Source organism: Phacochoerus africanus, chromosome 15 (genome assembly GCF_016906955.1).
Source record: "Phacochoerus africanus isolate WHEZ1 chromosome 15, ROS_Pafr_v1, whole genome shotgun sequence".
In the NCBI taxonomy this organism is placed as follows: domain Eukaryota; kingdom Metazoa; phylum Chordata; class Mammalia; order Artiodactyla; family Suidae; genus Phacochoerus; species Phacochoerus africanus.
Window position 1 is genome coordinate 80547879 of NC_062558.1, and position 22989 is coordinate 80570867.

The 22989-nt window shown below is 43.5% G+C and overlaps 1 protein-coding gene across 14 annotated transcripts in view; it reads right to left on the minus strand.

Moving 5' to 3' along the window:
- KCNMA1 (potassium calcium-activated channel subfamily M alpha 1) overlaps positions 1 to 22989 on the minus strand; it is a 754541-nt gene that overhangs the window by 367363 nt on the left and 364189 nt on the right. For all 14 annotated transcript variants that reach the window (XM_047760135.1, XM_047760128.1, XM_047760127.1 and 11 more), the window contains exon 3: positions 780 to 841. In XM_047760135.1, the coding sequence (XP_047616091.1) occupies positions 780 to 841 (62 nt within the window). The remainder of the gene's footprint in view (positions 1 to 779; positions 842 to 22989) is intronic.

A 22989-nucleotide genomic window follows, 5' to 3' on the forward strand; every position in this document is an offset into this window, starting at 1 on the left:
CTTCAAGCTTGAGATAGAATAGTTAGAACAAATGATGTACCGAGGGGTGACACCTGCAGAAACCAGGGCAGAGCTGGCTGTCCCCTATTCAGTGCCTTCTTCTGCCTCCTACAAAGCCTTTTCTATCTGTGGCACAGGTCCACTCAGTTGGCACCTCAGGGGTCTAACATGAGTGTCCACCACAGGAATTCTCAGGTGGCCATGGGCCTGCACCTCTGGGAGTCATCACGAACTCCTCCATCCCATCTCCTTACCTTGACAAGTCAGGAAGCACCAGCCAGTGATGCTTCAGCCAAGTATTCAGTTGGCAGATGCAAAGGACAGCGTCATGCTTTCTAAGATGACCTCTAGTAAGAGCAACGCAATGGAAATCCTAATAAAAAAAAGATCCTACTGCCTCGGCAAGAGTGGCTCATACCCTCACCGGCTGGACACTGTGACCCTCCCAGAGGTTGCAGATTCACATCAGAGACCTCTTGACCTCTTCAGGGCAAATTATTCACCAGGAAATACCTATTTAAAAATCAGTAAGACCCAGCAAAGAAGCTTGATCTCAGATCCCTCTCCCTCCCTGGCAAGCCAGTAATCAATGTGGCCCTCCTTGTGAGAACTTGCTTTCCCATTCAGAAAATCAGCACAGGCAGCCCTGCCTTCCTCTAAAAGTCTTCCACCCCCAGGAGGCTCTTGCAAAGGCTGGCATTAGAGCAAATCAATTCATCAATGTAAAGGCTCACAGTTGTTGTGGAAAAGAGGGCAAGACAACGTATTTGAATACTCACTTTGACGAATCTATGAAGTATATTACAAGTGCACCAATGCTGAGAGCAAAGACTAAGACAACCTGCAAAAGAAAAGAAAAATACTGTCATTTAAGGGCTGAACACTGGGATCTTGGCTTATTTGTTTTTTGGACACATGCGGCTGCAGCTTGGAAACGTGGTGCTTGAAAAGGGGTCTGCTTAGCAATGTCATCCCCTTGCTGCACTCACATACTACCCTGTTCTTGGTTCCTCATCGCCCAGTGGACGGCAACCTCATTGCTGGCCAACAGGGGTCAGGGCAGACGTGGGTTTATCCCCTGGCACTGGGCTTTTATCTGGTCCTTTTATCTTGGGGTCCAGCTTCTCATCTGAAGTCAACACACGTCAGTGGGAAAAGAGCAGGTAAATAACAGCAGTGATACAATCTTTCCTATTATATGTAAACTAGGCCCCAAATGAACTCAAATACAGGGATTTCCTTTTTTTTTTTTTTGCTTTTTAGGGCTGCATCTGGGGCATATGGAAATTCCCAGGCTAGGGATCGAACTGGAACTGCAGCTGCAGGCCTACACCACAGCCATAGCAACGCAGGACCCGAGCTGCGTCTGCATCCTACACCACCACTCATAGCCAACACCGGATACTTAACCCACTGAGCGAGGCCAGGGATCGAACCCGCATCCTCACAGGTACTAGTCAGGTTCATTTCTACTGAGTCACAATCGCAACTCCCCAGGAACATCCATTTTTAACAGCTTTGCTGAGGTATCATGTACATACCATAAATTCACTCATTTTATGTGTCCAATTCAATGACTTCAGGAAAACTTAACACGTGAGCAACCAGCCCCCTGATCGAGGTTTAGAACATTTTCAGCAGCCCAGTTAGATCCCCCATGCCCGTGAAAGAGCTAATCCCTCTTTCTCCCCCCAACCCTGGAGAACACCAATTCACCAGTTTACTTTGTTTCTATACAAGAAATATTAAAGAGCACAAATGTGGAGTTCCCCTGGCAGCGCAGCGGAAACGAATTCAACTAGGAACGATGAGGTTTCAGGTTCAATCCCTGGCCCTGCTCAATGGGTTAAGGATCTGGCATTGCTGTGAGCTGTGGTGTAGGTTGTAGACGTGGCTCGGATCTGGCATTGCTGTGGCTGTGGTGTAGGCCGGCAGCTGTAGCTCCAATTGGACCCCTAGCCTGGGAAACTCCATATGCCTCAGGTGGGGCCCTAAAAAGCAAAAAAAAAAAAAAGCACAAATTTGTTGTCTATGTAAATGTCCAAATATGTGTAAGTGTATGCATATATATATATAGTACATAAAGAAATAGCACCACCACACATGATGCCCAGGGGCAAGAAATTCCTAGTAGTCATACTAATATCCTAAAAGGATTGCAGGGTGAAGAGTGTCAGCGGTGTCAGTTTCCTCAGTGTATCTACATACTGACACCCCTGTGGCATCGGCTGATGGATGGAGGTGAAGCCTGCATTATGTGAAGACAGGCATGATCAAGTCATATGCACATGTGTGCACACACCAAATTGGCAGATAGAAAATAAAATCTAGAACGTTACGAAATTCCAAGGAGCTACATCCATTTCATGGATGGTGGGCTCCAAAGCAGACAACTGGCAGCTGGAAGAATTGGACACTAGAAAAGGAATGTGTCATTTCATAGCATCTGATGAATTTTCCTGTGAAAGGAAGTGTTACTGCACCACTGAGGCTGATTTTATTCTTCCATTTTGTTTCAAAAAACTAAAACAGGCTCCAGTTGAATCCCCCCAAAGTTCTTGTAGTCTGTCGGTAATTATCCTCAGCCCAGGACCAATCCCCCAGCAGCCTCTACTCGGTCTCTCCCCTCACCCCTCCGTCTCTCTCTCACATACACATGCATACATTCATTCACTCCTTGCAAAGTTATATGCAAAAACAAACGAAAACATAAACTGGGCTCTGCTTTTCCCTCTATTATCTGAATGAGGCAGTAAATCAAATAGCTTAAGATTAATTTTGATCTGTGCTGCTATTTCTGAGAAATAAGCAGTTAGATCCGAGCCCTGACCTCATTCTCAAAAATGCTGCAAAGAGAAAGAGGTGTGGCCAGCCCAGAGGGGAAGGACCTCTTCTTCATTCATAAATAGCCAGTATAAGACTGATCCCTGTCAGTTTGGCTGTGTGTGTGTGTGTGTCTTTGTGTCTGTGTGGGTGAATGTGTGTCTGTCTGTGACCACTTAGCCTCTGTCAGAGGGGGCTGGACAGGCCTAGGCCATTAAGCTGGAGAAGAGAAGGGGGCAGAGGAGAGGACAGAGGAAAGAGAAAAGGAAACAGAAAGGAAAAAAGTTCTCGTAAATGGTACCTACATCATTCTGAAATGAGCTCAGTATCTAAGCTCTCCAGCAATGGTGATGATCTCCCAGCACTGAGGGCACAAAGGAACTGACACTAACGTGTCCCAGCAGCATCAGCTTGGCTCTGTGATGGGGAATAGCGTGCAGTTACTGAAGCACATCAGCCAGGGACAAGAGGGGAGGACTCCCGCTCTCCTCTTTAGATGCAAACTCCGATATGGGCATCTCTACAAGAGGGGAGGGAGGGAGGGAAATCCAAAACAATGGTGCCTTTGGATGATTCCAAAGCTCCCAGGAGCTGGAGATTCTGAGGAGTGGACCTGATCTTGGGTCCACGGGTTCAGCGGAGGCTTTCTCTCAATGAGGTACAGGGTGTCCAAAACTCCCCCACCCACCTGCCCCCACGCATGAAATGGCCAACGTGGGGGGAGGTGGATCTGCTTCTCAGCACTGAGGTAAACGTGTACCGCATGTGATTTTTAAACTTGCTAAATGGTTCTCTATCATGTCAGGCTTGATTACATCTTTAACCCAGATCCAGATGCTGCGGAAAATGAATCAACCCTTTGGATTTGGCCATGAAAATAGGAACCCAACAGACATTCATCTTCTAAAGGACCCTAGGAAAGGGCTAGCTTCCTTCCCGTGCTCTCTCTCGCCTTCTCTCTCTGTTCTCTCTGCTTGTTCTCTCTTCTTCTCTCTCTCTCTCTCCCCACCTCCATGTCTCTCATCTTTGACTCTGACAAATACCCCACTATCTGGGAACCCTACTCCAAGTGTGAAAACAAATTCAGACCAATTACCAAAAAATGATTCGATTTTAGCTAAGCGGTGACAGTTATGTTACAGTGCATCCTCAAATAATCGTCTAAGTATTTATTTCACATTCTCTACGCATAAGGCCCTAGGAAAACAAAGGAAAGGAGTTCGCTTGAAGTCATAAAATATGCTCTTTGATAGAGTAATCCTTACCTCGATGAATCCTAGGCTATTATGCAGTCAGTGCTCAATTGTACAGTATAGGTCGAGTGGCTATACAGTAAGTCATTACATAAAAGGAACCAAGGAAGTACCCACAGGGGTTATTGTCTCAATAACCAATTCTTTTTCCAAGTGTCCCTTCTTCCTACATGTCATAGCTACTCTACTGTCCTTTCAGGAAGAGGGAGGGCCACTGGAAATCCTTCCATGAGCTTCCATGGCTCCAGGGACCAGGGGCACTGCAGCCGAGGGATGGAGTAAGATGAGGCCAAGAAATGCATCAGCATCTAAGCTCTCCAGGGAGAGACAGGGAGACCCTTGCCCTCCAGCAGCTGACTGCCTGAACCCCCCTTACAGTGACCAAGCCCTTCACAAAGCACTGTCACAAACAAGAGTGTATGGACACGCTCTGACCCAAGGGATGACACGAGCAGTCCCTCTCAGTACATCCCATGCCTGTACAGTATGGTTTCACCAGGTCACCTTGGCTACGCTGCGTGATGCTACACACCACATTCTAGGGTTTATGGCAAACATCCACATGCTGTGTGGCGGTGCTACATCCTGAGTGATATTTACAGAGTGCCAGATACGTAAAAACAAAAGCGGTTTGATAAATGTCATTGGAACAATGGTGCCTGTGAGTCATCTATTTTCATAACTGAGATCAAACATGATGTGTGTTGCCAGAGTAGAATGCTGAGAATACACACACACGGTGTACTAAGAGAAAGTCTGTCTCTAACACTGGACATCAGGAGTCTGATGATACACGGTGAACAGAGAAGAGAAAGCCACAGCCATCTTCATGATAGAAATTCTAGCAGGTCCTAAAGGGCTTCCAAATGTCTCAGAAAGTTCATAAAAGTGGAAAACAGTATTGCAAAACACAGACTATCCTGCCTCAGGTCACTGGAGCTCCCCAAAGACAGGTTCATTGATATGAATACAGAGGCCAACGAATCTGAAAAAGTTGGCTCTTCAGAGATGTTGTCTGTTCTAAAACCTGGTTTCAAGATGTCAGACTCAGGTCCAAGTGCTTTCAACCCACATGGGCCTTCAGACACAGATCTGGAGTAGACGTTCCCGCAGTTGGCTGCCTCCAGAATCCTATCACCTAAGGAGTTTTCTCAAAAGTCAGAGATGCCCTCCCCCCTCACTGGGGACCAGAGCACTGGGAGCTGGGTGGAGGGGGCGGCTTGGTGTCTATTTTTAACAAGCTCCTCCAGTGAATCTGATGTGTGGCCAAGAATGGGAGTCACTGAATTAAACCCATTAGGGGGAACCACTTAGCTCAAGTCAGAGATTAATTCACAAATGTCACCTTAACAATTAGCCCATTAGAACACATGTACTAGGCCTGCAGGCTCTGAGCATCGTGCTAAGAGTACTCTAAAAAGTACGGAGAGAAGGATGAATTAATTCTCTCCTGAGCAGGTTTTACACATGCTACTTAGCGCGCAGCAGAACAAATAACCCTAATTAATGATTCTGCTTATTTGATCAGGGCCTAGCCAACTCCTGGGAGCAGCAACCCCTCAGAAAATGGACAATTTTCAATATAGGATCCCAAAGGCACATTACTTTTTTTAATTGAGGTATAATTTAGGTAAAATAAAATTCACTATATGAGAAAAAAAAAAAAAACAGACTTCCAAGGCAAAACAATATTGGGACATTTTGTTTATGAGAGAGAACATCATTCTGTATTCAGATTACAAGGTTTGGTCTGGCCAATTTAACACCTCTACAATCAACCTTCATTGAACTCTGTGCACGAGGCCCACAGGGAGAGAGAGGGAAATAGAAAACCAAAATCGCCAAGTCAGGCCTGATCTTTGCCCTCGGTGAGCATGAAATCCAGAAGTTTAAATGACTCAGGAGTCCTTGTGAGTTTTGTAAATGTTACGCACATAAATAGACACTTCTGTCCAGGCCAAGGAAGGAAGGGGCCTAGAAGTGACATGACCGCCACTGCAAGCTCCCAAAGTGGAAGAGGGAGGGGAGAATGGAGAACCAAGGAGGAGGAAAGGACTCCTGATGCTCCAGGCCCACCTAGTGGCCCAGGGCCAGGCAGACACCAGGTACATGGGATGGCTGGCCCATGGCGGAGGGCACAGAATTCCAGTCCGCAGGTCTGCCTGCATTTGAATCTCAGCTCTGCTGCAATAAAAGCATGCTCTTGAGCATGTCACTTAATGTCTCTGAGACTCAGTTTCCCAGTCTGTGAAATGGTGGAACACCCCTGGAACAAATGATTATCCCATGGGGACCTTGATGCCTATGGTGAAAGACTGAAAATTGTTGGACTGGAAAAGGCAGAGCTCTTTTATGCCAACCATATGTCATTTGTGCACAATTATAATTCAGGATGATGGCAGTAATGTGTGGCACTGCTCTGTGTCAGAGGCTTGTTTCCTTCATAAAATCCCCAGTGGGGACACCATGGGCACTCAGATGCAGAGTCTGTGTTTCCAGCAGCATGGCGAGTTGCTCACACAGCACATGATCCCAAAAAACTGAATACCCAGAGGTGCTACGGACCTGTCTCTTGGACCCACACCTCAACTCCGCCAATGCTCCAGAGCGTTGAGTGGTGGTCTGCCCCAGCCCCCCTCTCCTCCTGCCTCTGTGACTCTCTGAAAACCCCGTATTTCTGTCAGTTTTCCCCTGAGCAGCTCACTCTGAGCTTCAGTGTTTTCTTAAAAGAAAAGCAGAAAGATTTCTTTTTCTTCACTATCTGGCCAGATTAGTGGTATGTTTTTCTCATCCCTGAACTAGGAGTGGTTCTCAATAGAAAGAAGACATCATCTTGCTACCAAAAAAGTTATTTTGGTGATCCTAAATAACAAAAGATTTGTAAAGCACAAAACCAATATTTTGACAGTGCCATTTAGACTGCCGAAGGTCCCCTACGTTTCCAATCTAACATTTCAGCCCATTACATTTGACTTATGTAAGTGCTTACACAAAAGTGCTGTAAACAGATCCACTGGCAACAGAGACTCCAGACAATGGTTGAAGTATAGATGTATTCCAGATGAAAAAAAAGGAAGGGGAAAAAAGAGCTTTCAGTAATCAGTATTTAGAATTACAGCATTAAAATAAATACACTGCACTTCCAGATAAGAAGTCCTCGTGTCTTTATTCAAATGTAAGGAAGCCTAGCAAAAAATGCCTGTGATCTTCTGGGCATTCAAATCTGGTATTTCCCAAAGTGCAATACTATAAAGCCATACTTAGTGTAGACTGGATTTTCAGGACACATGATAGAGAATGGTGAGCCCCCCGCCCTTCAGTTGCTGTAAGTGATTTCCATGGCTTTTGGTACAAAGAAAAATATCCCTGACCCAACTGATGGGACCCTGAAAACTCTGGCCCTTTTCCTCCACTCTGGCTTTATCTCACACTCTCTGCCTCTCTAGACTCCAGTTAATGGAAATTTTTGTTTTTGTTTTTTGTTTTTGTAGAGCCACACCCGCAGCTTACGGAGGTTCCCAGGCTAGAAGTCAAATCGGAGCTGCGGCCTCTGACGCAAGCCAGATCTGCACCCTATACCACAGCTCATGGCAGTGCCGGATCCTCAATTCACTGAGCGAGGCCAGGGGATTGAACCTGTGTCCTCATGGATCCTAGTCAGGTTCATTTCCGCTGAGCCAGGATGGGAACTCAGTTCTTCTTTTTCACCAAGTGCACACACACCCACCTCTAACTGTGGGGCCCTTGCATGAGCACTTCCTTCCTCCCAGATGACTTCCCTCTCCTCATAGACTATTCATCCTTCAGATCCCAGTTCCACTGTGAGTTCCCTGCCCACATAATGTGGGAAGGGCCCCTGTGAGCACAAACTGTACTTGTGGCCCTTACACATAAGCAGTCTTACATTTCTTTGTGTGATCACCGGACTCACTCCTGTATGAAGACAGGCTGTGTATCCATTTTTACTCATTACTGAATTCCCAGGAGCTAACACAGTGTTTTGATCAATATTTGTTAAATAAAGGAGCATATGGAGAAAAGACTGGAGAATGAGTCTGGAGACGGGGTGCAGTGAAAGTGAAAGAGCGCTGGAAGGATATGGACCCTCCCTGAGTGTAAATCCTCAAGCAGAGGAGAGGAGCAGTTCCTGCTGACGTGGAGTGGGGCTGGACAGCACGCCGTGAGGAGGTCCAGATCTGGGATGCACAGGGGCCAGGCTAGCACGTTCATGTATGCAGACAGGAAGGTGGTGGCCAGAGGTTAGGTTGAGAATGGAAAGAGCCAATGCTAGAGGCCATCGCTGAGGAGCAGAGGGGTGTCAATGTAGGGAGGTGACAGCATGACGGACAGCAGACAGAACAAGGACCTAGTCAGATGGCAGGAGGCTCAAGAGAAAAGGTTTTGCACGAAGATGGATGAGGCAATGGAGGCCCAGAGTGTCCAGTGAGCCCCAGACCATGAAGAAATAAGCCAGCTTCACTCCAGGCAAAACAGGTTCAACTGAGATGGCAGAGGTCCAGAGTGTCACTTGAAAAGGCTGAGGATTTAGATTAGAGTCAGGGTGGGGAATCTATAGGAACAAAGGGAAGCCCATGTCCTGAGGAGGTGAGATTAAAAAATAATGTAAGGGTACAAATGGGACATGAAAATATATGTAACATACGTACACACACACACACACACACACAAGCTCCAAAACACACAGAGATAAACCGATACTCCACTAATTAATCACAAATGCTGGATCTCTACTAATACTTATTAACCAACTACATTCCCAGAAATGTGTCTCTGTCCATTTTCAAATTAGGTAGTAATTTCAAAATGCCTATAGATACAGAGGAAGCCCTGGAAAATAATAAGGCTCCTTCTCCGTGTAAGTGAAGAACAAGTTTATTATAAATCAAACATTTATAGACAAGACAGACAGAGTAAGCATAATAATGGGCTTTTTGGAGAGGGTAGAGGAGATAACTAATACAGGTAGATAGAGAGGGTCCCAACTCTTTTTTTTGTTTGTTTTTAATGTGTCTCAAAGAAGAATCTGGACTGTAAGTTAAAAGCCAATTGCCTAATCTCTTCCCCTCTGAGGATCCAGGCTAAGTGCAAGTTGTGTGAACTTCTCCAAGTTACTGTTCCTCAGCTGTCATAGGAGTGTCATCTGTCTTAAATTCTGGATTTCACTGACCATGCTCATCTCTTTCTGCACAACTTAAAAATACAGATTTCAATGTGTTCCTCTAAGGTCTAAATATATTACAACTGAAATGAGAAACTGAAATGATGGAAAGCAATGGTAACCTTAAGACAGAAAATTTTCCCTAAAACCTGCATCCTTCCTGAGAGTTGAGGTATAAGGACACAAAATCTTATGTCATTGCGTCATGGAATTTAAAAGGTTGATTTCTGCATAATCTTACCAATGGCATTCAAAAGGATGCCTTGGCAAACAAGACAAAAATCTTCCATTCGAGGTCTAAAATCTGAAAGACCTTTCCTGTCTAATTATTGAAAAATCCAGGGGAAAACGTTCCATCTGCTGGTGGAGCTCCCAAGTTTGCAGCTAATGAGCTTTTCCAGAAGATGTCTGGCTTAAGTGCATGTGAGTTTGGCCAACTGGATTTTTAATTTAATTGGGTTGATAGGATAAGAAAGTGTGGCACTGTCAGGTCATCAGTTGCCATTTAGTGTCACCAAGGACTTAACTTATGGCCATCTTTGTCCTACTTTACAAATTGTGCTAGTTCTTATACCATATTAAAGGCAAGAGCAGAATTAAAACAGGGACCCTAAAATGTGCCTGTGCCCTCAAGTTCATAGCAGACGGAGGTAGAAGCATCCAGGTATCCACTGATGAATGGGGTTTATACATATAATGGAATATTACTCAGCCTTAAAAAGAGAAGGCAATCCTGTCACATGCTACAGCATGGATGAATTTTGAGGACATTATACTAAGTGAAGTAAGTCAAACATAAAAGGACAAATGCTGTGTGATTCCACTTATGAGGTACCTAGAGCGTTCGGACTCCTGGAGACAGAAGTAGAAGGTGTTTGCCAGGACCTGGAGGGGGTAGGGACAGAGATGTTGTGTGTATGGCATTTCTGTTTGTGTTGATGAAAAAGAAACTGAGTGGTGATGATTGTAAACATTGCGAAAGTACTTAAGCCATGGAATTGGACATTTAAAAATGGCTAACATGGTAAATCTTATGTGCATGAATAACAACTAATAAAATGGAAGAAAAAATGTGACAACTTGAAAGTGGAATCCAGCCATATATTTACATTTCAAAACTAAACATAATCACCTTCTCTGAGGTATACAAATATCACTCCTTTCAAGAGCAGTGATTCTAAGAAACTTGCCTGACATATAGGTGATTCTTGCCTCTCTGGGATGTTTGGGCTTATCCCTTAGTTAACTCAAATTTCTCCTTTAGTTTCCAGAATCTCTCCCCACTTAGCCATACAGACCTTACCTGGGTCCCCAACTTCTCACCCTGTTCCCATCCCCATCTGTGTCTGATGCACTAAGCAGAATATGACTTTCTTAGGATCCGGGGAGCTGCCTACAGCCAGAACCTACTTTGTGTTTCGGTAACTACAGCTGAAGTCCCAGATATGATTGAGAGTTTTAAAAGAATGTGCCCTTGACCACAATAAAAAAAAAGAAATAAAAAGACTGTGCCCTTGGCGTAGAACCGCTTTAAAAGCACATAACAATCTCCTCTAAAAGGTAATGGAATAGACACAGGGCGCTGGGTCTCCAAGACTCAACCTCAAGGCCAAGTTGCAAAAATGACTTGGTCACGGCCCCTCAGTGTGTTAGCGGGAGCCTACTGTCACGCCTAAAAACAACCTAAAATTTTCTTCTTCTAAAGTAATAATTTTGCCACCAAAGGCATTGCTTTTAAAAAGGATTGGCGTGCACATTAGAAAGCAGTGCCATCAGAGCCCCTCAACAGCAAGGGAGTTGGCTAAAGATGATAAACTGACATGGGATGAAATAAGACACTGACACCAACACTGACCAAACTCCAGAATCTATCACCCAGCCCTTCTGGGTGCTGCCCAATTGTGCTGGAGGTGCACAATCACATGCATGGTCCTGAAAGTGTCACACTACACTTTCTCCTTTGCAGCACTGATTCCTGACTGTTAACAAATGGACTGGCTAAGAATGAAATCAGCAAGCACCTTTTATTAAGGTCTACAGCAGGGGAAAAGCCAGGTTCCCAAAAAGAAGGCACTAGATCGCCCACCTTTTTTTTTTCCTGGCGGTTGGTGGCGGGGGGGGGGGGGGGGGGTTCCCTGTGGCACATGGAGTTCCTGGGCCAGGGATCAGATCAGAGCTGCAGCTGTAGCAATGCTGGATCCTTTAATCCCCTGTGCAGGACTGGGGATTGAACCTCCATCCTGGTGTTACAGAGACACCACCAATCCCGTTGTGCCATACTGGGAACTCTGTCTACTTCTGATATCTCTTCTTGCTTCCCACACTCAGAGAAAAAAAAATTTTTTTTTTGTATTTACTACTGAATTCTTACAGATAATCCACCCTTCCTGAGGGAAGCAAAAACTTTCACAACATAGCATTCTTCATGCTCACAAATCGCTGCTCCTACAGTCTGGAAAATCAGGAATGGGGCATAAACCTCAATATAACTACGGTTGCCCTGAGCGATGGCTGGACATCCCACCCAACACTGTACCACTAGTGCAGGAGGCTGGACCACAGCCCCGGCTGCCACTCGACTTCCTGCATGGATCTCCTTGTCACCTTGAGAGGATCAGGTGCTTATAATGCCATATGCCACACTGGGTAATAGCAACTTGGGCTTTACTAGAGACCAAAAGTCAGAAAACCACAAGCTCCACTTTCCCAGGGCATGTATTAGGGGGTCGGGGGATGGGAGCATTGACAGGTAACACAAGCCAGACTGCCTCTCTCAGCTTGGAGCAAAACTACTTTGGAAACAAGAGGGCAGTGGGATGCCACCTGTCCTTTCAACGCCATTTACAACGAGGAAGGCCATGCATCTAATGTTCAGGGCTCCTTGACACTGGGCATACAGCACTTCAGCAAGTCAGGGGCCAGAAAATGTGGGAAGAATGATTTGGTCACTATTTTGAAGAGCTTCGACACAGTCGCAAAGGAGAAATCGGAACTGAGGTGCATGTCCTTCAGCCTTTTGTGTGGGTTTTCCAAGTTTTCTATTGGGGCGGGGCAGGGGGGGGCATGCTCATGGTATGCTGAAGTTCCTGGGCCAGGGATGGAACCCTTGACACAGCAGTAACCAGAGCTACAGCAGTGACAACACCGTATCCTTAACCCACTGAGCCACCAGGGGACTCCATCCAAGTTTTCGAGGTCTACATGGGGAAAACCAGCACCTTCTCAGGGTTTGGGGGCTCTGCTGTCATCATCTGGTGATGCACGTCAGCCCCAGCCTGTTCAACAGTGTCCCCTCTTTACCTACTCTGTTCACTCCTCTGAACCCCTGCTCCCTTCTCCATTCCTTCAGTCATTGCACACAGCTGCTGAGTGTCCCCTATGGAGTAGGGCTTGAGCTGGAAGAAGATACCGAGCTGGAGAAGAAGGTCCCGGCTTTACAAAATTTGAACTCTAGCTTCCATTCCTGTGCAAGGCAGATGACAGATGCCAAGGTGAGGTTCCTAGGATCAAAAGCCTTTCGAGACCTTTATGCCCCAGCCTAGGAGGGGTTCTCAACCTTGTGTGCACCTCAGCTTTATCCACAGGCCTTGTTAAAACAAAGAAGCCAGACCCACCCCAGAGACTGTGATTCTATGGGTGTGGAGGAGCTGAAGAATTTGTATCTTTAACGAGTTCCGAGTGACGCTGATACTGCCATTTCAAGTACCGTATTTTGAGAACCTCTTCTTAAAAACGCTCAAAAAATAAAAAAATAAAAAGTTTATCTTTTGAAGACATTCTTTTTTTGAATATGGGTGTAAAAACATCTTAAATTGGTTATTTTACTTTCTTTTTTTTTGGCTTTTTAGGGCTGCACCCACAGTATATGGAGGTTCCTAGGCTAGGAGTCCAATTGGAGCTGTAGCTGCCGGCCTACACCACAGCCACAGCCACACCAGATCCGAGCCACATCTGTGACCCAATGCCGGATCCTTAACCCACTGAGCAAGTCCAGGGATCAAACCCTCAACCTCGTGGTTCCTAGTTGGGTTCATTTCCATTGTGCCTCAACGGGAACTCCCAAATTGGTTATTTTAGGTATGTGCTATTTGGACAAAATTCATGAAAAAAATGCTCAACATCACTGATTACTAGAGAGATGAGGTACCACCTCACACCAGTCAGAATGGCCATCATTAATAAGTCCACAAATGACAAATGTTGGAGAGGGTGTGGGAATGTAAATTGGTACAACCACTATGGAAAACAATATGGAGGTACCTTAGAAAAACTATACCTAGAACTACCATATGACCCAGCAATCCCACTCTTGGGCATATATCCAGACAAAACTTTCCTTGAAAAAGATACATGCACCCACATGTTCTTTGCAGCACTATTCACAATAGACACGACATGGAAACAACCTAAATGTGCATAAATAGATGATTTGATTAAGAAGATGTGGCATATACACACAATGGAATACTGCTCAGCCATAAAAAAAGAACACAATAATGGCATTTGCAGCAACGTGGATGGAACAAGAGACTCTCATACTGAGTGAAGTAAGTCAGAAAGGGAAAGAAAAATATCCTATGATATCACTTATATGTGGAATCTAATATAGGGCACAAATGAACATTTCCACAGAAAAGAAAATCATGGACTTGGAGAACAGACTTGTGGCTGCCAAGAGGGAGGAGGAGGGAGTAGGAGGGACTGGGAATTTGGGGTTAATAGATGCATGTGATTGCCTTTGGAATGGATAAGCAATGGGATCCTGCTCTATAGCACTGGGAACTATGTCTGGTCACTTATGATGGAGCATGAAAATGTGAGAAAAAAGAATGTATACATGTATGTGTGACTGGGTCACCTCGCCGTGCAGCAGAAAATTGACAGAACACTGTAAATCAGCTATAATGGAAAAAATAAAAATTATAAAAAATAAAATGTCGGGAGTTCCCGTCATGGCACAGTGGTTAACGAATCCGACTAGGAACCATGAGGTTGCGGGTTCGGTCCCTGCCCTTGCTCAGTGAGCTGTGGTGTAGGTTGCAGACACAGCTCGGATCCCGCGTTGCTGTGGCTCTGGCGTAGGCCGGTGGCTACAGCTCCGATTCGACCCCTAGCCTGGGAACCTCCATATGCCGCGGGAGCGGCCCAAGAAATGTCAAAAAGACAAAAAAAAAAAAAGAAAAAAAATAAAAATAAAAAATAAAATGTCTATAAAAAGTTACTTCGAAGGTTCCTGGAAGGGAAAAAATTGGCTAGGACTCTTTGTCTTGAACATTATCCAAAACCATTTTCATGATTTAGTTCAGTGGGCTAGATAATGCTAGTGAGACACTTTATCTTTATTTTTAATTAAGTTGATAAATCTTCACCCATAGAAAGCTACCTCATGAATTTAGATATGGTGTCACCACTGCTAGTTAAATGATTAAAACCCTCATTTCCAATATGTAGCTTAGACTTCTCAAGTCCTACTTTCACCTGAGATTACAGACTTGTAAAGGCTGAGGAGACACTGGTTTCCAAAGTCAGTATCACAAATGGAAAATGGGAGCTAGTCAATAAACTATTTCCTTTACTGTTAGAAAGATACAGTGGGAAAGAATAGCTGCCTACATGGACTCCAACAACAAAAGAACAAAAAGCTCTGCCTCTGTCCATATTCCACAGAGGCATCTAAGACAGAGGAAGGACTGATCAAATGCCCACTGTTCAAGCTCCTCTCCAATATTTCCCCAACACCCCACCACCACCCGGCCCCTAGAAACCACCATTCTACTCTCCCCGCTTCTGTGAGTTTGATTTGTTTAGATTCCACCTATAAGTGAGATCATATAATATCTGTGTTCATGTGTCTGGTTTATTTCACTTAGCACAGGGTCCTCCAGGTTCACCTATGCTGATCAAAGATGGCAGGATGTATTTCTTTTTTATTTTTTACTTTATTTTTTATTTTTTTTGCCTTTTCTAGGGCCACTCCTGTGGCATATGGAGGTTCCCAGGCTAGAGGTCTAATTGGAGTGGTGGCTACCGGTCTACGCCAGAGCCACAGCCACACCAGATCCGAGCTGTGACTTCGACCTACACCACAGTTCACAGCAATGCAAGATCCTTAACCCACTTAATGAGGCCGGGGATCAAACCCGCAACCTCATGGTTCCTAGTCGGACTTGTTAACCACTGAGCCACGATGGGAACTCCAGGATGTATTTCTTTATTAATGCTGAATAATATTTGATTGTAGACAGATATAGGGAGATACAGATATACATGACAATTTCCCTATCCATTCAACCATCAATACACACTTGGGTTGTTTCCTTATCTCGGCTATTGTGAACAATGCTGTAATGAATGTGGAAGTGCAGAGATCGCCTTGTGATTTCATTTTCTGGAGCACACGGTAGTTCCATTTTTCATTTGTTGAGGAAACTCCACGCTGTTTCCCATAGTGTCTATACCCATTTACACTGTCATCAACAGCACATGAGGGTTCCCTTTTCTTCACAGTCTTAATAACACTCATTATCTTGCCTTTTTGATGACAGCCATTTTAACAGATGCAATCTCGTTGTAATTTTGATTTGCAATTCCCTGATGATTGGTGATGTTAAACAGCTTTTCACCTACTTGTTGGCCATTTGTATGTCTTTTTGGGGAAAATGTCTATTCAGGTCCTTTGTTCATTTTTTAATTGTGTCGTTTTTCTTTGTTGTCATTGGATTGTAGGCTATATATATATATATAATGGGATATTAATCCCTCATCAGATAGATGGTTTGCAAACATTTTCACCCATTCTGTGTAGTTTGCCTTTCATTTTGTTTACTGTTTACTTTGCCATGCAGAAGCTTTTCAGTTTGATGGATTCCTACTAGTTTATTTTTGGTTTTGGACCTGTGCTTTTGGTGTCATATTCAAAAAAGTAAGTGTCAAGATCAATGTCAGGCAGCTTTCTCCTAGGAGTTTTACAGTTTCAAGTCTTACATTTAAGTCTTTAATCCATATTGAGTTAATTTATATGTATGATATAAGATAAGGGTTCAATTTAATTTTTTTATGTGGATATCTAGTTTTCCCAGTTTACTCACTGGGAAAACTATTCTTTAATAAACTATTCTTTCCCCATTTAGCATTCTTGGGACCCTTGTCAAAAACTAGTTGGCCATATATGGGTGAATTTATTTCTGGGCTATTTTATCCCATAATAAAAAAATAATAGTAAGGTACATCAATATCCCATTTTTAATAATGGAGAGATAATCCAGAAGAAAATCAATAAGGAAACAGTATATCTGAATAAACTATAGACTAAGTGGACCTAATAGACATATATAGAACATTCCATCCAACAGCAGCAGAACAGAGATTCTTTCTCAAACTCACACAAAACATTCTACAGGACAGATCATATATTGGCTCACAAACAAGGCTAAGCCAATCCAAGGAGACCAAAATCACATCAAGCATCTTTTTCCTATCACGAGGCTGTAAGCTAGAAATCAATAAGAGGAGAGTTGGAAAACTCACAAATAAAACGGTCTCACTTAGAAAACGGTCTAAGAAAGTTTGGAGCAATAAATACCGACATTAAGAAAAAAGAAAAATCTCAAATAAGCAACTAACTTTATATATCAAGGAAATAGAAAAAAGGGCAAACTAATCCCCAAGTTAGTAGAAAATGGGAAATAATAAATATTAGAACAGAAAACAATGAAATAGAGACTAGGCAATAGAAATAGCAACAAAACCAAGAGTTTGGGTTTTTTGGAAAAGATAAGCAAAACCGACAATTTTTTAGCTAGAGTAACCAAAACACCAAAATATGGAGGACTCACATAAGTAAAATTATAAATGAAAGCAGGGCCATTACAACTGATACTATAGAAATACATAGGATCAGAAGAGACTGATAATCAAGATGATCTGACTAATAATCTAGAAAAGATGGAAAATTCCTAGAAATATACACATCCCAAAACTGAATCATGAAGTGACGGAAAGTCTGCGCAGACCAATAATGAGTAAGGAGACAGAGTAGTAATCAAAAATCTCCCAACACAGAAAACCCCAGGACCAGACAATTTCAATGGTGGATTCCACCAAACACTTAAGGAATGAACACCAATCCTTCTCAAACTCGTCCAAAACACTGAAGGGGAGGCAACACTTCCAAACTCTTTTTACGAGATCAACATTACCCTGATACCTAAATCAGATAAGGAGACTGCAAGAAAAGAAAATTACAGGCCAGAATCTCTAATGAACATTATGCAAAAATCCTCAACAAAATACTAGCAAACTAGATTTACCAGGACCTATTGTTTCTAAGCATATTGCCAGACTGGACAGAGGGGCTGGAACAAAATGCCATATATAACTGGCTCAAGTTTGGTAGAGAGGGTAGCTCTGAACTGCTGCCATGTAAGTAGAGATTCACTGAATACAAGCCCCAAGAATAACTGAACATAAAGCAAAGCCCAGGGAACACTGCACCAATGCAGAGAAACATAACCCGAGCATTTCATGGCAGAAGCTCCTAGGAATCCTCAGCTTGTGAGGAGGAGAATGAACCAAGGAGGTCTGGCCAAGCCACAACATAAACTGCTTTCCCACTGCATGGAGGCACCCCAAATGATTCACAGAAACACTGCCTCAGTTCTGGCTTGAGGAATAGTGGTCACCTCCACATTATCACTTCAGAGTCTTTTGGAAGAGCCACTCACCACAACCCCCAATATTTTCCCATTAAAGTTTCTGAAATTTTACCATGAGAGATTATTTCCTTTGTGATATAATATATATATATATATAAAATATGATATATATAGTGATATAATATAGTGATTCCAAAATCATAGTGTGCCTGTGATCTACTGAAGCTGTTTGTTAAAAACACATTTCCAAATCTGATTCTAAAGTTTGAGGAAAGGCTCTGAAATCTGCATTTTTAATAATCACACATGCCTCCATCCTCTGTAATCCTGACACTTTTTTTCTTTTTCAGCCTCACTTGTGGCATATGAAAGTTCCCAGGCCAGGGACAGAATTCAAGCCGCAGCTGTGACCTATGCCACAACTGGAGCAATGCCAGATCCTTAACCCAATGTGCTAAGCTGGGACTCGAACCCACACCACTCAAGGAATAGAAGCCTTTCCTGATTATCCTTCCTAAAGCTGGGTCATGGGCATCTGAGCAACTCTGTCCATGCACACAGGTGCACACAGCACTGGCCTGTCCCCTCACACTGTATCATTTCCTTGTTGGTATATCATTCCCTGAAATCACTTTGTCTATTTACTTCTTTACTTGTTCACTGCTCATCTAATCTCAAGAGAAGATAAAGTCTGTAAGGACACAGGTCTGGTCTGTTTTGTACTTGTGATACTCCCCAATGCCCACACTAGTGACTGGAACATGGTAGGTGCTTTATATAGAATGAATTTATATAGTAAATGAATTTCCTCCTTGACGTATAAATGTCCCCACTTCTCCTTGCTTGATGTTCCAAAGCACATAGCATTTTTCACACTTTGAGGACACTCTATTGATATAGAAGGTAACTACTGATATCAGTAGTTATCTATGGTTAACTATCTTTGTGTATATGTCTTGTCTCTCCAACTAGAAAACATGCCCCTTAAGGCTGTGTTCTGAATGTCACAACCCTCCTAATGCCCAGCATAGGGCATACACTCAATGAATACTTGTTGATGAATGAATGGGAAGGAGAAAGCACAGTCCCTAAATTAATTTTTTTAGTCACACATAGTGGGCTATTTCTACAAATAATAATTTATAAAATGAAGTAAATATATATACATACATCTATATGTGTGTGTTGGTTCACATACCAATTAAGCTATTTTTGCAACTATTTTCCGGTCCAAGAGTAAAACTGTAAAGAATAATGTTAAATCTTAGATCATCAAGTCGGCTCTCTTTAATTATATGGCAGTGTTTCAAAAAAGGCTTTGAGTCATCTTTAAGATTCTTCACCAGGGGTACAGCACGCTACATTTAAGATGGCACTTATCTTAGTAAACGCATTTCTATGGCAAATGATTTGTTCCAATAAAGCAAATCCTTGGCAAAGAGTTGCCATTTCTTCTAAACCCCTTACCAAGAAGAGATACATGGAAATATTTTAAGCACCAGAGATGAGAAAGCTTGAAAAGTTCCCTTTATCGGAAATCACCGGATACACTCTTTTTTAACAGAAGAAGCATCAATTTATTTACCCACTTCAATTTCCAATCCCATGGCACTTACTTTTTGTAAATATTTCCTATTCGATAGCTATAAGTCTTCAGAATTTATAATAAGGTGATGGATATCATCAATATACATCCATATTTGCTTTCTCTCTTTTTCTTTTTGCCTCCCTCCAACTCTTCTCTTACTGTCTTTCTAAAACTAAAATCAGGAGGTTGATCACATGTGTTTTTGAATGATTAAGCATACGGACCAATCATCTGAAGCAGAAAAAAAAAATCCCATAAAGGCTAAATTATTTTCTGATGTACTTATTACATGAAAGGTCTATTATGATAAGCTATTATGCTTGCAAGATGAATTGAACTCACATTTATGCAACTCATCTATTTCTAGAGAAACGCAGATAAAAATTTTATAGCAATCTGAAAAGGTTTGTGAAATGGATATAAAAAAGATCAATACCGTAAGATTTTAATGTCAAATTGAGACCACAGAAAAGCTAGTCTATAAGCAAGGGCTCAATTTCTAATTTAAAGAAAAAAAGTTAATCAGGTGAGCAGAGGAGGGAATGGTCATTCAGATGGGAGCTGTCAGGGAAAGAGCTAGTGGGGGTCTAGTTAAGCTATTAAGGAATAATGGGTAGAATTTGGAGGGTGGGAAACAGTCCACTTAAAATTTCATTTATCCACACCTATGTATTGATCTCCTATTACATTCTGGGCAACATTCCCAGTGTAAGCAACACTGCAGAGAAGAGCGGACAAAAGCCCTTTATGCAGCTGATATTCTGGTGGGGAGGGGAGCACCCTTTTTATAAAGTAGTTATAACAAGAAAAGTACGATGTGAGGTTTACATGTACCTACAGGACAGGGAAGGATTTTTTTTTTTTTTTCCTTTTGCCATTCTCTTGAGTCTTGAAGGTTTTCCTTTACTATGACATCCAGAACTTCTCTGGGCTTTGGGAGATTTGCATTGCCAACAAGGAGCTTCCTCTCCCAGAGTCTACCTTTTCCTTTTCTCCTTCCTTCTTGCCATATGCACTGGGGGATGCAGTTAATGACCATGACAAATCATCAAAGATTTCTCCTTACCTCTTCAAGTGTGACCATCCTGATGGGAGCTTTCAGGTACAGCCAGCCTGAACCACATGCTATGTATAGGCTTAAAACCCAGGCCGAATTTGTATCATACATGTTGCAAATGCAAGCCTCTCTCAGGATCCAAAACAAATCTTCTCTTCCCCAAGTCTCAGGAGGATGCCCACACAGTTCCTCCCAGACATGTGCTTAATCAGGATCCCCTCCTCCACCCCCAATCAAGGAACACACAATTACTGAGCTAATCATTTAAATGACGCTAGTGAGAAACAAAGCCATTTTCCTCGTTAAAAATGTGTTTGCTGTCCTATCCATTTATCTGTTTCCTTGGCAGTGCTCTGTATTAATTTATTGCTCAATAAAGCACAGACACCAGCAGAGCTGCTGAGCCATGCCTAGTGGAAGGCCCACTATTTCATCCTACAAAGACAGCCTACGAGCCAAAGGCACAAACAAAATCGCACTGGGCATCACGAACCCTGGCTGATTAATCCTGGCTCCATTTGCTCTCCCAGAGACACAAAGGGAGGCAAGTGTACAGCTGTGGGGAGAAGGCAGGTGATGAATAATTATCGATTGTCAGAGGAAATGGAGTAAGCTTGGTTTGTCAGCCAAGTGCTGTTGGGTTTCTTTTCTATTGAATGGTAAACCTCACTGCCACAGGCAATCTCGTGGTGAGCTTTGATGGGAGAGAAGCTGAGAAGCGAAGTCATAAAGACGGAGCTGGGAGTGGAACTCGGCTTGCCAATGTGGCAGCCATTCGAGGAGATCCTCCTGTAGATCAATGTGATGCTTGTTACTTGCTTTGCAGTTAAGATGAAGTGACTGATCATGAGGACCCTGTTCAGAGGGTTGCTTCAGTGCAAAACCTTGGTAATGATGATCCTGTGTTCGGCAGGGCTTAGCATCTGAGAATCTCTTTCATGGATGGTCACTAAGATGGTCAGGGATGGTCAACCACATGGATGGCAGTGGTTGAAGGCTTTGACCTCAGAAAGCCTTTATCAACTGAAAGTTTACCAATTAAGGTTTAGGGAATAAAAGCTAGTATAAAAAAAGAATGTACATATACGTATGACTGGGTTACTTCGCTATCCAAGAAAAATTCAAGAAATAATTGTAAATCGACTACACTTAAATTTTTTTTTTTAATTTTTAAAACTTTAAATAAAAGATTTAGGGACTGGCCGCAGGTGTCAGGATTCCCTTCCTGATTTCTTAACTAGTGCCAGCCTAGAAGAATGTTTCCAAGGAGAATGAGCCCAGGAAATGTGGGCCTTGCTGAGGAACCTAATAGGGAAGGAGGAAGTTTTAAAGCCAAGAGAACTGAGCCCCAACGAGAGTTCCAAGGATTCAAAAAGGTCATCAGTATTACTCTAGCTATTACTCTGATTATCTTGTCCTGGGCCTAAATTTTAGGAGTGAAAACTGGTACCTAGTAAAGAATTGACTCTTCCAAGGCCCTGACGTGAGTCAGAGACAGAGGCAAAATTAGGAAATTGGATGACAAAGAAGGATGGGGAATGCCCAAAGGGTCTGCCTTCAACTCAACATCATCCCAGTGGTTCCTGCCCCAGAGAAGGCACACCTGGCCAAGCTACTCCCAAGTAAAAGACCTAAAGGGAGTTCCCATTGTGGCACAGCAGAAACAAATCCAACTAGTATCCATGAGGATGTGGGTTTGATCCCTGGCCTCGCTCAGTGGGTTAAGGATCCAGCATTGCCATGAGCTGTGGTGTAGGTTTCAGATGTGGCTCGGATCCCAGCTGCAGCTCCGAATCAACCCCTGGCCTGGGAACTTCCATATGCCACAGCTGCAGGCCTAAAAAGACATAAAACTGCAACAAAGCCCACAAAACAAATGGCAGCATCCCCTTCTAGGGGAAGTTCTCAGCAGGCTACACTGGTGCCATTATCATTCAGCAGAAGGGCAGAGAGGAAAGAGAGACACCTGTAACACTGTCACCAGGAAAAAGAAAATGCCAAGGGAGGCCCAGTACTCAGGAGGTCCAACCCATTCATGCATCCTCCCGTCTTACTAAACAGTGAGGTCATGATGGCTTCCACCTCTCTTCCAAGAGTCCCCCGTGGTGAGAGCACAGGAAGGCAATGTGACCCAGCCACTGATTTTGCAGAGATGGTTTTCAACTCCCCAGAGGGAGTAGGGAAATGCCAGTAGGGGTCCTAACCACCCCTGTCACCTGCCATGTTCCTTTCACCTCCGACCCTTTCCTCCAGCAGTGTCCCCACGTGCACTGCCCTGGCTGCTCTCCTCCACATTCACAAATCCAACCAGTCTCTGCAGCTCTATTCTTGAAGTTTCCTCTAGCTACTCCCATCGTCCTTTTCTGAACATGGACAACATGGGTATCATGACCTCACCAGTTAACTGGGCTGCTTCTTAGAGGGGGCTCAGGAGA